This window comes from Astyanax mexicanus, chromosome 19 (genome assembly GCF_023375975.1).
Source record: "Astyanax mexicanus isolate ESR-SI-001 chromosome 19, AstMex3_surface, whole genome shotgun sequence".
NCBI lineage: Eukaryota > Metazoa > Chordata > Actinopteri > Characiformes > Acestrorhamphidae > Astyanax > Astyanax mexicanus.
Window position 1 is genome coordinate 2,519,748 of NC_064426.1, and position 12,239 is coordinate 2,531,986.

The 12,239-nt window shown below is 39.7% G+C and overlaps 2 protein-coding genes across 9 annotated transcripts in view; one reads left to right on the forward strand and one right to left on the reverse strand.

The window, feature by feature from the left end:
- Positions 1-12,239, forward strand: part of pdlim7 (PDZ and LIM domain 7) — a 392,569-nt gene that overhangs the window by 100,242 nt on the left and 280,088 nt on the right. The window lies entirely within an intron of this gene.
- The window catches only part of unc5a (unc-5 netrin receptor A), a 314,174-nt gene that overhangs the window by 31,416 nt on the left and 270,519 nt on the right, over positions 1-12,239 (reverse strand). For all 7 annotated transcript variants that reach the window (XM_049467740.1, XM_049467739.1, XM_022676271.2 and 4 more), the window contains 3 exons: positions 10,189-10,276; positions 9,016-9,184; positions 1,603-1,836 (listed from right to left, as the gene is read on the reverse strand). In XM_049467740.1, the coding sequence (XP_049323697.1) occupies positions 1,603-1,836; positions 9,016-9,184; positions 10,189-10,276 (491 nt within the window). The remainder of the gene's footprint in view (positions 1-1,602; positions 1,837-9,015; positions 9,185-10,188; positions 10,277-12,239) is intronic.

The window sequence follows — 12,239 nt, forward strand, 5'->3', positions numbered from 1 at the left end:
GTACTATCCTATATAATGCTATTCTCTACTATCCTATACTATTCCCTACTATCCTGTACAGTATGATATACTATGCTATATTATTTTCTCCTATACTATAGTATACAATTCTATACTATCCTATCCTATCTTATAGTTTCCTATACAGTATGCTATACTATGCTATATTATTCTCTACTGTACTATTGTATACCATACTATTCTATACTATTCTATATATTATTATCCTATACTATCCTAAACTACCCTACACAATACTATTCTATACTATTCAAAACTACCTTATACAATATTATTCTATACTACCCTGTACAGTAAGCTATACTATTCTATACTATCCTATACATTATTATTCTAAACTATCCTAAACTATCTTATACAATGCTCTTCTATACTATTCTAAACTAACCCATACAACACTATTCTATACTATCCTATACTATCCTATACAATACTATTCTATACTATCCTATACTATCCTATACAATACTATTCTATACTATCCTATACTATCTTATACAACACTATTCTATACTATCCTATACTATCCTATACAATACTATTCTATACTATCCTATACTATCCTATACAACACTATTCTATACTATCCTATACTATCCTATACAATACTATTCTATACTATCCTATACTATCCTATACAACACTATTCTATACTATCCTATACTATCCTATACAATACTATTCTATACTATCCTATACTATCTTATACAATACTATTCTATACTATTCTAAATTACCCTATACAATACAATTTTTTTATTCTAAACTATCCTAAACTATCTTATAAAATGCTCTTCTATACTATCCTATACTATCCTATACAATACTACTCTATACTATCCTATACTATCCTATGCAATAGTATTTTATGCTATTTTATGCAGTACGCTATACTATTCTACATTATTCTCTCCTTCACTATCATATACAATACTATTCTATACTACACTATCATAAATTATTTACCATACCATACTATACTATTCCACCTACAGCTTCCTCAGTTCACTGTTGCTTACAGTGCACTGCTGTAACCCCCCCTGTGCTTCCAATTCAATCCAATTTCCTAAGTACTTTCTACAGCGCTGTCCTAAAGCAGCTTCCCAGAAATCACAGAGGGTGACAGCAGCCAGGTTTCATCCAGCTGCTGAATTACATTCCAGAAAATAACCGGAATATTGCAGAACCATTATATGAGTTTCCCGCAGCTCTGCGAACCAGAATATAACGTATTATGTCACATTTTTTAATTAATTAATTAATTTTTTATTTTACAGCAGGTTTGCAGAGAGTTGAGCTTGTCGCTGCTGTTTTGCTTCAAATTAAATTTACATTATTTATTTGGCGAGTGCATTTCCAATTTGTAATTTATCACATTTGATGTTTAGTCTGAGGCAAATATGAGGAAAAAGCTCCAACAGTGAATTTAAATGAATGTGTTATGTACCCAATTATGTAATTAGCTCTGTAATCACGCAGCAGCACACAAATACTGTACATAATGAATATATATAAATAATGTACAGCCAAACGCCGGCAACTCCGGGCTCTGTGGGGTGTTTTGGTACGGGTCCAGCTCACCTTGATGAGGTCCTGCGTGTCGTCGGTGCAGTAGACGCGGATGGTGTACTCCAGCGTGGAGCAGTAGGCGGGGGCGAACAGCAGCAGTTTCAGGCGTTTGGCGGCGGCCATGCTGAGAGACTCTCCCACCAGGGCGAAGCGGCCCAGCTGCTCGGTGAACACCCGACACGTCTCCGCCTCCAGCTGGCAGTAATACGGCTCCGACACCAGCTCCTCTCCCAGCAGCAGCACATCCTAACACACACAACACACACACACACACGGAAATATACTAATTTAATATACTAATTCAGAATGTCATGTAATACATCTGTCACATATACACTGCCTGACCAAAAAAAAGGTCACAAACTCTAATATTTGGCTGAATCGCCTTTAGATTTAATTGCAGCATGGTGCATTTACTGTGGCATTGCTTCTATAAGCATCTTGCAGCAACATTGATAATGGTAGAGTCTCAATGGAGTTAAGGTCTAAACTCTTTCAATCCATGTGTGAATCTTTCCATATCTCTGCTGGATTTTCTCAGTCAGCTTTATGAGGTAGAGTCACATGGAATTCAGGCTTTCAGTTAACAGCTGTGCTGAACTCATCAAGGGTTAATTACTTGAATTTCTTGCCTCTTAATAAAGTGTTTAAGAGCATCAGTTAAAGTAAAGTAGTGAAGAGGTAGAGTTACAGGTATACAGTGAATAGTGAATATTTCAGTAAGGTTCTAATCCAGATTATAGCAAAGAACTACTCAAATACATAAAGAAAAAATGACTTTAACAAATTAACCTTTTGATGAAACTGGCACTAATCAGGAATCCTCTGTTGCACAGGATAAGTTCATTCAAGTTACCAGCCTCAGAATCCACGAGTTAACAGTTCCTTAGATAAGAGTATTTTGGTTTGTTTAACACTGTTTTTAAGTTACTACATGATTTCTTCTTTCGTGTTCCTTCATAATCTGATAGATCACTCCACTATTCATTTACTATGTAGGTACAATAGATACAAATAAAAACACTGAATGATATGAATAATAAACTTTGGACTGGTACTGTACATCATGTTAATGGATTCACCATAAGGATGCCACACTTGATCCATACAGCTGTTGGAACCCAAAAAGAATTTTGTTTTGTTGATAAAGACAGTAAGAAGTTCACTGTTGCACATTTCAAAGTAAGTAAAGTTGGCAAAACGTCTTTAAGTCCATTATAGAGGCATATCTAGCAGTTCACAATTTCTCACCAGGAGGTACACTGGCCTTAAGAGACCTTAGAGAGTTTTCTTACTGTCTCTTGTGGCAAAACCCAGTGTCTAATCAGATCACACCTGTAATCAATCATTTAAAAATCTTCCTAAAATATAATGGCATGCTGAGTTATATAAATGCATTTCATATGCATTTATATGCAACTGTACACATAATCAAACAAACATGCACATGCATGCAAAAGCCATGCAGGTCAGGGGGAAAGTGGCGGGGTGAGTGTAGGTCAGAGCACAGAGCACAGTGTTTAATATGCGTTGTGTTTTTCTGCAGAGTGCTTTTTAAATATCAGATCTGAATCTCATTACATTCGTTTTGATGATTCATTGAGCTGATTTCTAATTATCTGTTTATTTATTAGAGCTCTATTAGTCACATGCTCAGAACTCGTCTCTGAAACCGACTGTATTTGATACTTATAATCAGAAACACACACACACTCAAACACACACACACACACACACACACACATACACACATTCACAATGTAACACACAGGCAGACGCACATTTGTCTCCAGGGGAAGACAGAAGCGTAGGTGTTTGCATAAGAAAACGGAAAGGGCACGGAATACATCATGTGAACGGATTCAACCGCGGCAATTTCCGCTTTATCTGTCTGATAACACAGACGTTAGGCTGAAGGCTGGAGGAGACGCTGTGGTTCTACAGGCTGGATGTTCGTGGATGTTTTTATTTTTTTTCGTTATGAACATGCAGACGGAAAAATGGGCGGAAAGATGCGACCTCGTCGTCCGAGTCAGCTACGCTCATTAGCGCAACCAATGGCAACGGCGTGACCAATCCCTCGCTATTTTACACTTCATCCATCCGCTAATCAATTAGCCGCTTTGACAATTAGAAGCAACAGCCATGAGAATGAAATAATTGAGTCTGGAAGGTTTCGCTATGTCTGAGGGAGATATGCGTACATTAGGCCGGTGCCACTCTGTAAACCCTGTACACTGCACTGCATGTCCAAATGTTAGCGGACAAACCTTCAAACAAATGCATTTACTCAGGTACCTTAAGTTGCACCCATTGCTGACACATGTGCAAATGCACCAATACACACCCAGTATATCTAGCTCCTGTTGGAGTAGAAGTATGGCCAATAGAACCAAACAGGAGAATTCAATCAAATCCTCAAAGCAATGCACTAGAAAAATCTAGTAAAAACTCTTCCCCAGACAATAAAGACTACAACACTACAGCAAATGCTGGATAAACTCTTTTTAATACCCCTGATTTCAAAAGAAACAATAATCACTTAACTATGTTGGACCAGCAAACACACTTCATTTCAATGTGCCTAAAGTGTGCTTAAACACTGTAGGTTAAAACAAGTCAAATACTTGTTTTAGAGTTAGCATAACTCTTGCAACAGCCTTAACACAATTATAGTTTATAGTCAAAAATCATATTCAAATCTGGAAAAAGACCACAAATGTCCATTTAACTCAGGATAGTTGAGTTGCACGAGAGATATACAGGTCTGGGAAAAATAATGTTAAAGTTTCTAAATTAGTGTTTCTGATTTTAGACCTCAAATAATGCAAGGAAAACATAAAGTTCATACATTTTTATAGATTTTAAGATTTCAGAAAACTATTTTTGGTGGAATAGCCCTGTTTTTTTAATCATCACAGTTTTTATGCATCTTGGCATCATGTTCTCCTCCACCAGTCTTACACACTGCTTTTGGATAACTTTATGCTGCTTTACTCCTGGTGCAAAAATTCTAGCAGTTCAGTTTGGTGGTTTGATGGCTTGTGATCATCCATCTTCCTCTTGATTATATTCCAGAGGTTTTCAATATGGTAAAATCAAAGAAAATCATTTTTAAGTGCTCTCTCATTTTTTACAGAGCTCTGTTTATTAATTAATTTGAGTTGAAACCTAATCCAGAACTGTGGCGCCTCCATTAAACCAAAAGGCATGCATTTACACTCAAACAAGCCGAAGAATATAACCTCTACACAATATGTAGAAATATATCATACGAGGTTTGTGCTAAAAAGAATCATAATCAGGGTAAGAAGCAGGAATGTCCCACTGAGCTGCAATGTCCTAATGAAACATGTCATTCTTCGGTAGCCTGTGGTCAGATACAATCTTATAATGGCTCCCCAGAGTGGCTTTAATTAGAAGAAAAGGCAAGAGGGACCCACAGTGACAGGGACCGGTGGAGGAAGCTCATCACGGAGACTCCACTTTCACTCTCTCTCTTTTTCTCTCTCTCGCGCTCTCAGACACGCTCTCACAGCCATCTAATCAACCTCACGACCGCAGTCCCACCATCACGCACCTCGGGACGGCTCGGCCAGGAAATTACATCCTGCCGATCGATAAAATAAGCCACTATCTTCATCAATGAAATTAGTATTGACACCAGGCATTTTGCATTCCACCACAATGAACTCTCGCTTTTCCATTAGAACATAGCGGGAGCTTCAAAAGTGTGAGAACATCAGGAATTAACTAGACATAAAATACAGAAAATAGCAGAAAGAATGGCAAATTAACAGCAAGCTATTTTGGCCTAAAATGATTTTCAAACTTTAAATAGCAAAAAGTCAAATTGAGGACCTTTAATGCTCATAAAACAATTAAGGGGCACTTATGGAATTACATAGAAAACTAAAAAAACTAAACCTAAACCTGATGAACTGAGGTGGTGATTTGAGGTGATTTAATTGGGATGAGCTGGAGCTTCACAGCATGAAGGTAAAGCAGCAACTATTGTTCAGCACCTCCAGAAACTCCTTCCTTCAAGATGCTGAGAAAACTATTCCAGGTGACTCTCCCTCATGAAGATACTGAGATTAAAATCATTAAAAACCAAGAGTGTTCAGATCTGTCCTTAAAGATTAATGTGATACTTAGAAGAATCTAAAGTAGAAAATTATCCTTCTGGTTTGTTTAACACTTTTTGTTTTCTGTATAGCTTTAATAAATTCTTAAATATTAAATTTACAATGCACAAATCATAAAAAGTAACAAAACACATAAAATGAGAAGTTGACTGGTACTGTCTAGCCGGTACTACATTCTTTTCGGGATTCAGACATTGTACAATATGTTTCAGACAATCTGAACTGCAGTCTGATGCAACAAAACCACTGAAGAAAAGAAGATACAGACTTCAGACTTTTGATGTGACATCTACTGCACCCCCTCCACCCCTCTCCACCTCTCCACCCCATCCCTCTCTCCACCAAGATGTGAGCCTTCGTTCCAATGGTTCGATATAAACCCAGGCCACCTTTCAGCCACCGCTTCACAGCTCCTCGCCATCTCTGGAGAAATTAACGGCTTTAAGCCAGTCTGCCAAGACTTCTATCCAGGACAAACTCGCCCGTTTCCTGCCATGTCTGGGGGGTACCAGGGCGAGCGGGGCGACCTGTCGCCCGTGGGCTATATTTGGGCTGGTGAATGATTAAAAGTGCTCTTCTAACCCAGCCTAAGACAGGCCAATTCATTCTGCAGACGCCCTACTGCTGCCACACCGAGGGGCCTGAATAATTTATGCACAATATCGAACATGAAAGAGGACCTTCGCTCCCCCTCCTTCTGCTTCCTCATCCCTCTACAACCCCCCCACCCCCCCACCCGACAGTCCGGGCGCTGCCTGTCCCACCCCGACCCCCTCCGCAAAGACACACTCCAAAAGACAGAACCAGGCTGCTCTAGAATTCCAGATGCGCTTTGGAAAAAAACTCAATTGCTGATTTTTATTAAAGCTATTTTGATCCCAAAGTTGCATTTTAACAAGCTTAAAGTCAGTCATTAACTCTTAATAAAATGGATCTCTGATTCATGTTTTAAGGCATTATTGAGTAAATCTGCGAATGTCTGAGCCAGTATTGAGTTGTGGAGCCCTGGAAGAACTCTAGCATGTTCTCTAGAATGATTATATGGCAATACATCCATCCATACAATAATTTTGGATAGGATGAGTTGGGGATTTACTAATAAGTGGTTTGCCAACATCTTGACCTCACTAATGCTCTGGTTTTAGTATTATTAATAGATAAATAAATGAATAACAAATAAAAAAGTATTTATTTATTTTTGGAAAACCTGATACATGTGTTTTCCTGCAATGTAATATAGGTTCTGGGCAGCACAGTGGCTTAGTGGTTAGCACATTCGCCTCTCAGTGCTGGGGGCTTGGGTTCAAGTCCCTATCTGTGTGGAGTTTCTATTTGATTCAGTATCCTCCCACAGTCCAAAACATGTAAATCAAGTGAACGGAATACTCTACAAGAAATGCCATAAAAAATTGTATTAATATAAATATGCCCAGTGCAGTCCTTTAGGTGGACAGGCATTTCCGGTTAAGAGTATGCTGTGCTAAATTGGATAAATTAGTGCCTTTTAAGGAACCCCAGAAGAAAAAGCTCCTGACTGAAGACTAATCTCTTAAATAGTTCCTAAACTAACACTTTTTTCTTAAGTGTCTAAATATTATTGAAGCTTGATATATATTTCTGGTTCTATTCTCTGGGTGCCTGCTTAATACCCTAAATGATAAAAGTAAATGTAAACATATCATGTGATTGATAATGCCATCTTATATTTTTTATATATGATATGGGAAATGTGACAACAATTCCAATTTTCCTTTGTCATCAAATAGCAAAAAATCTTGGTTTTATACCTTTAGTGATGTGACGACTGCACACACACCATTTGACGACAATGCTGAAACAATATGCTGTGCACCCCTATTAAATAATATCGTAAAATGACTGTAATTGTGTCTGAAGACTATTGGCAGTTTCATCTGGTCCTCAGGGTCGATAAAGAAGGTTCTACACTATTAAACCGAGCCGCTGTTTTGAGGAAATGAGTCTATCACAAAGGGACAAGGTCTTTCCTGAGGTCGCTGTCCAGAGGATTGCTGTCTGAGGGTCTGTTTGAAGAGTTGGGGGGGAGGTAGAGCTTGTCTGGCAATAAAAGGGAAAGTAAGAAGAGAGAACTTGGCAGCAGAATGGACCAGCTGAGCACCACTACAGAGCATACAGCAGGACCCAGCTGAAGTGGCGTTTGAAGGTGTGTGGATAGCAAACACAATAGACTCACAGTCATATACTTCCACACCATTTCCACACTTCTACACTTCCCAACCTACCCTACCTACTCTGTAGTTCCATTGACTGCACACTGACCACTACAAATTCACTTCATGTGCACAGTTCCCTCATACAGTTTATTTTTTCCAACTGACACAATTTTCCATTGGTTTGGCATCCTATAAATGCTCAATTGATGATAAATCGAGTAAAAGAACAGGTCAAGACATTCCTGGGAAACCTTTGCTACGTGTGGGTGAGCATTATCCTGCTGAAAAATACCAATCGGAAGCCCAGTCATGAAAGGAAACAACACATATGATCGTAGTATGTTCTGCACATATCGCTTAGCTGTTAGTTTCCCTCCTGTCACTACTAAGGGTTACCAACTATCGAATACAATGCTCCACAGATCAATAATCACACCAGCTTTTGAAGATCCACTTTAAAGAGGTCCAAGTTTTTCAAGATGGCGGTGGGCAATACATCAAAAAAGACCATCCTGCTTCTCTTGATGTGCCACCTCTCCTATGAAAATGTCTTTAAGTGCATTTTAGAGGCATTTCTAGAAGACAACAATCTCTCACCAAGAGGTACACTACCCAAAGGGTAGCAAGACTTCTTATAGTGAGACGCAGGGTCCTATCGAACACCACAAGGTGCTTTTTGCTATTTTACACCTTGTCAACAGTCCAGGCACTTAAAAATAACAGCGGAATTAAGGAATAAGTCTAGACTGGTGGTCTGGAAGTAAGGTGTGTTCAGATAAAGCAGAAGCAGAAAACACAGGTGCGCAACTCACTGATTAAAACCCTGACAACAGTCAATCGTCAGTGTGCAGTCTTATACTGTAGTACAAGATGGTGAACCTTAGGTTTTGTCCACTGATGCTGCTCAAGAGCTAAAGAGTCTTTACTTGTACACCAGCAACCAAATAAAGCAAACAAAATAAGGGTTTCCAATAAAGTGGCCAGGGAAAATTTAGATTCACACTAACGAAACATACACACAAACACAAACACAAGCATGTACTATACAGTACATGCCCTACACATTCAACCAGGCACGCTCTTACCTCCCAGGTTCCCTCGTAGGACTGCTTCTTCAGCCGGATGGCCCAGTTCTCAGGGCAGGCGTCCGAGCAGTGGTCCATGCTGATGATGACCGGGCGGGTCAGGACCACACCTGGAGGACCACAGCTTATCACAGGGCTCATCAGGGTCTGGCACCCAGCCAGGGGCAACCTGAACCAGGTAGAAGAGTGGGTGATACAATACAGTCAGTCTCGAGGTGTAGAGGTGTCAGGAGAGTCCAGTTCTTGCAGCTTGTAGCTATCAATTGCAACAGTGTACTGTTTATTAATAGTAACATTAAGAGAAATAAAAAAAATATTGAGGAATATGAACAAAATGACATTAGGGACTAAAATAATATCAATTATTATTTTTTGCTGTTTTGAATTTCTATTTCTGGCTGGTGTTTTATGTAAATAACTAAATCACATGGAAATCTGGAGCTGTTTTAGGATTTAGTTTAGCACCCTGTCAGGTTGTATTGTGAATATCACTCATTAATATGGATTTATGACTAAAGTGTGAAAAATATATTTTTCTGATATGCATTTATGACTAAAGTACCTTTTTTTTTACCTTTTTAATAAACCACATTTTAAAAAGAAGTGGATAAAATGTGGATTTTTTTATGTTACGAAGTTGGTCAAAAATGAACAAACCACCCTGTCATAAAAAATAGAAAGTAAGCAGTGTTTAAGCAGGTAAATTAGCAAATGAGACAGTAATGAAATTAGACCAGAAAATAGACGTTTATTCATAGTGCGCCTCATAATCCGGTGCACCTTATAGTCTTATAGCCTTATAATACGGTAATAACAGCAGGAGGTATATAGTAGCAGGAGGTACCTGCTGTTGGGGGGCTTGGTGACTCACTGATGTATCTTAGACAAGACAGAAAAATAATACACACACACATTCACACAAACACACTCACACACACTCACAGAAAACTCTTTCATTTCTAAAGCTGGTGTTACTCATACGTCTGACTTAGTTCCGTACACACATACACACGCACACACACTCATATAAACACCAGCATGTGGGAATTGACTTCAATGCCGTCCGGCGCTGCCCACCAGGTCTTTTTACCGCGTACTCCCGTTTCCTTTATTTATCCGTGTTCTGTGTCAAACTGTATTCCTGCCAGGCGGACGGACTGAAAGCAGACCCACCTCAGATCCTCCTTCCGCTGCACGGTGAGGTATATCTCGTAGATCTTGCCTCTGGGAATGGCCTCCGGGGGGATGAGCAAGCTGATCCCTGGTGAGAAAGAGAAGCAGCTCATTTGCTGTGGGAACGTCACAAGCTTTTCCTCAGAGCGGCGCTTTTAATGCTGACGAGACCCAAAGTAGTTAACGCTAACGTGCAAAGAGCTAAAGCCTGGAGAAAAAAAGATGTCCATCACCAGACTCGTCTCGCTAACCCATGAAGCCCATTAGCCTCCTCAGCACAAAGCACTGGGAATGTGGGAATGACACAGGAGGAGCTGCGAGCTGGAGCTACTGGAGTGCTGGTGCTGGTGGAAGTTGGTTTTATGCTGAGCTGAGGTCAGCTCGTGCTTTATATGAGACACGTGGAGCTGATGTTAGCAGCTAGCTATTCAAAAAAGCCATGTTTGACTGCAGAAGACCTTCAGGAAGATTTAGCAGAATCTGCAGTTGGTGCCTGATGGATGAGACCTTCCTTTTCTGGAGTAGTTATGTGGAGTTTAACATTTATCTGTAATCCACAGTGTCATGACGCTCTTCCAGGACACAGAGTTTATTTCTTTTATTGTTGATGATTATAAAGCTTACAGCCAATGAAAACACAAAAAATCTGTGTCTCAGAAAATTTTTATATTACTGTATACAAGACCAATCAGTACTTTGACTTTAGACTTGATAATAAAACACAGTGGATCAACACCAGCAGATGACATGTCTCTCCAAACAAACCATCACTGATTGGTGGAAACTTCACACTAGACCTCAAGCAGTTTGGACTGTGTGTCTCTCCACTCTTCCTCCAGACTCTGCTCCCTTGTTTTCCCACAAAATCTTACAGCACTGCATGATTCTCTGAAGCATGCTGAAATACGCATTTCTGTAGATGCGGATTTCATTTTTCAGCAGGACTTGGCACACTGCCCACACTGCCAAAAGTACCAACTGGTCTTATATAATATTCCGATTTTCGAAGTGAAATATCTTAAATTTTGTGGCCTTATTTATTTTGTGCATTTTTTATATTTAATTTGTAGTTGTAGTTGTCATGTTCCTCCTCAATTTATAAAAAAAATGCTCTTAAATTCACTTTGCATGCATATGTATGTTTAAATAGGTTTTTGAAGGCTATTTTTCAAAATGAGAATTTGAGAGTTTGAGAATCCCTGAGCTGTGGAGCAGATAAAGAACTTTTTTCTCTGGAATGATGGAGCTCCATCTATTGCTTTTTTGGAGTAGCTGGAAGTTGATTTTGGGGAGAAAAGTGAATCGGAAGTCTTAAAAACACACTAGAACTGATCTTTTATTATTATTGACTACTTTATTCATAGAAAAGTATTGCCAATAGAATAGAATTTACTGGAGCAAAAAAGCAAATAAGCCCCCACATGACCTTAGTGGCACTATGCCTAATGCCAGGTGTGGGCTAGAGGGGTATAAAGCAATGGATCTGTGCTCTGTAATTCTGAATAAAGGATAAGGAGGGGTAATAATCATCCGACAATCATCAAATCCTTATAGTAATGCTCTAAAATCAAGTACAGGGCCTTCAGTGAATGAGCAGGTGCTCTGAAGACTTTTGTCCAGCACACCGGCTCTGATGTTCCCATGCTTTTTCATTTTCTCCAATTTGTCGCTCTGAGAGTCTGAGCTGGGCTCGCCGAGCTCCAACACTTCTGAGAGATTCATTTCCTCTGCTGCAGCTCCGGAGCGGCCGGGCCGAGCAGGGGAGAGCTCCTAATGTGACAGACTGATGAGGCCTGTGTCTCTTATTGAGGGAGCTAATTGCCCTGAATACACTCTGCTGGTGTCCTTGGACTGGATAAGGTTGCAGCGCGAAGGCGGCGATCAGCTTACTGAGCTTGCAGCCTCCTGCAGCAGCGGCCCGAGGCCTGAGCGGCTCGTTTCCTTCTACACCTCACTAACTTCACGCTCAAACTGCGGGATTACAGCTAAAACTAATACATCATACAGCAAACGAGCTCAGCTTTTACTAATATCAGCCTAAAACTGAGAGA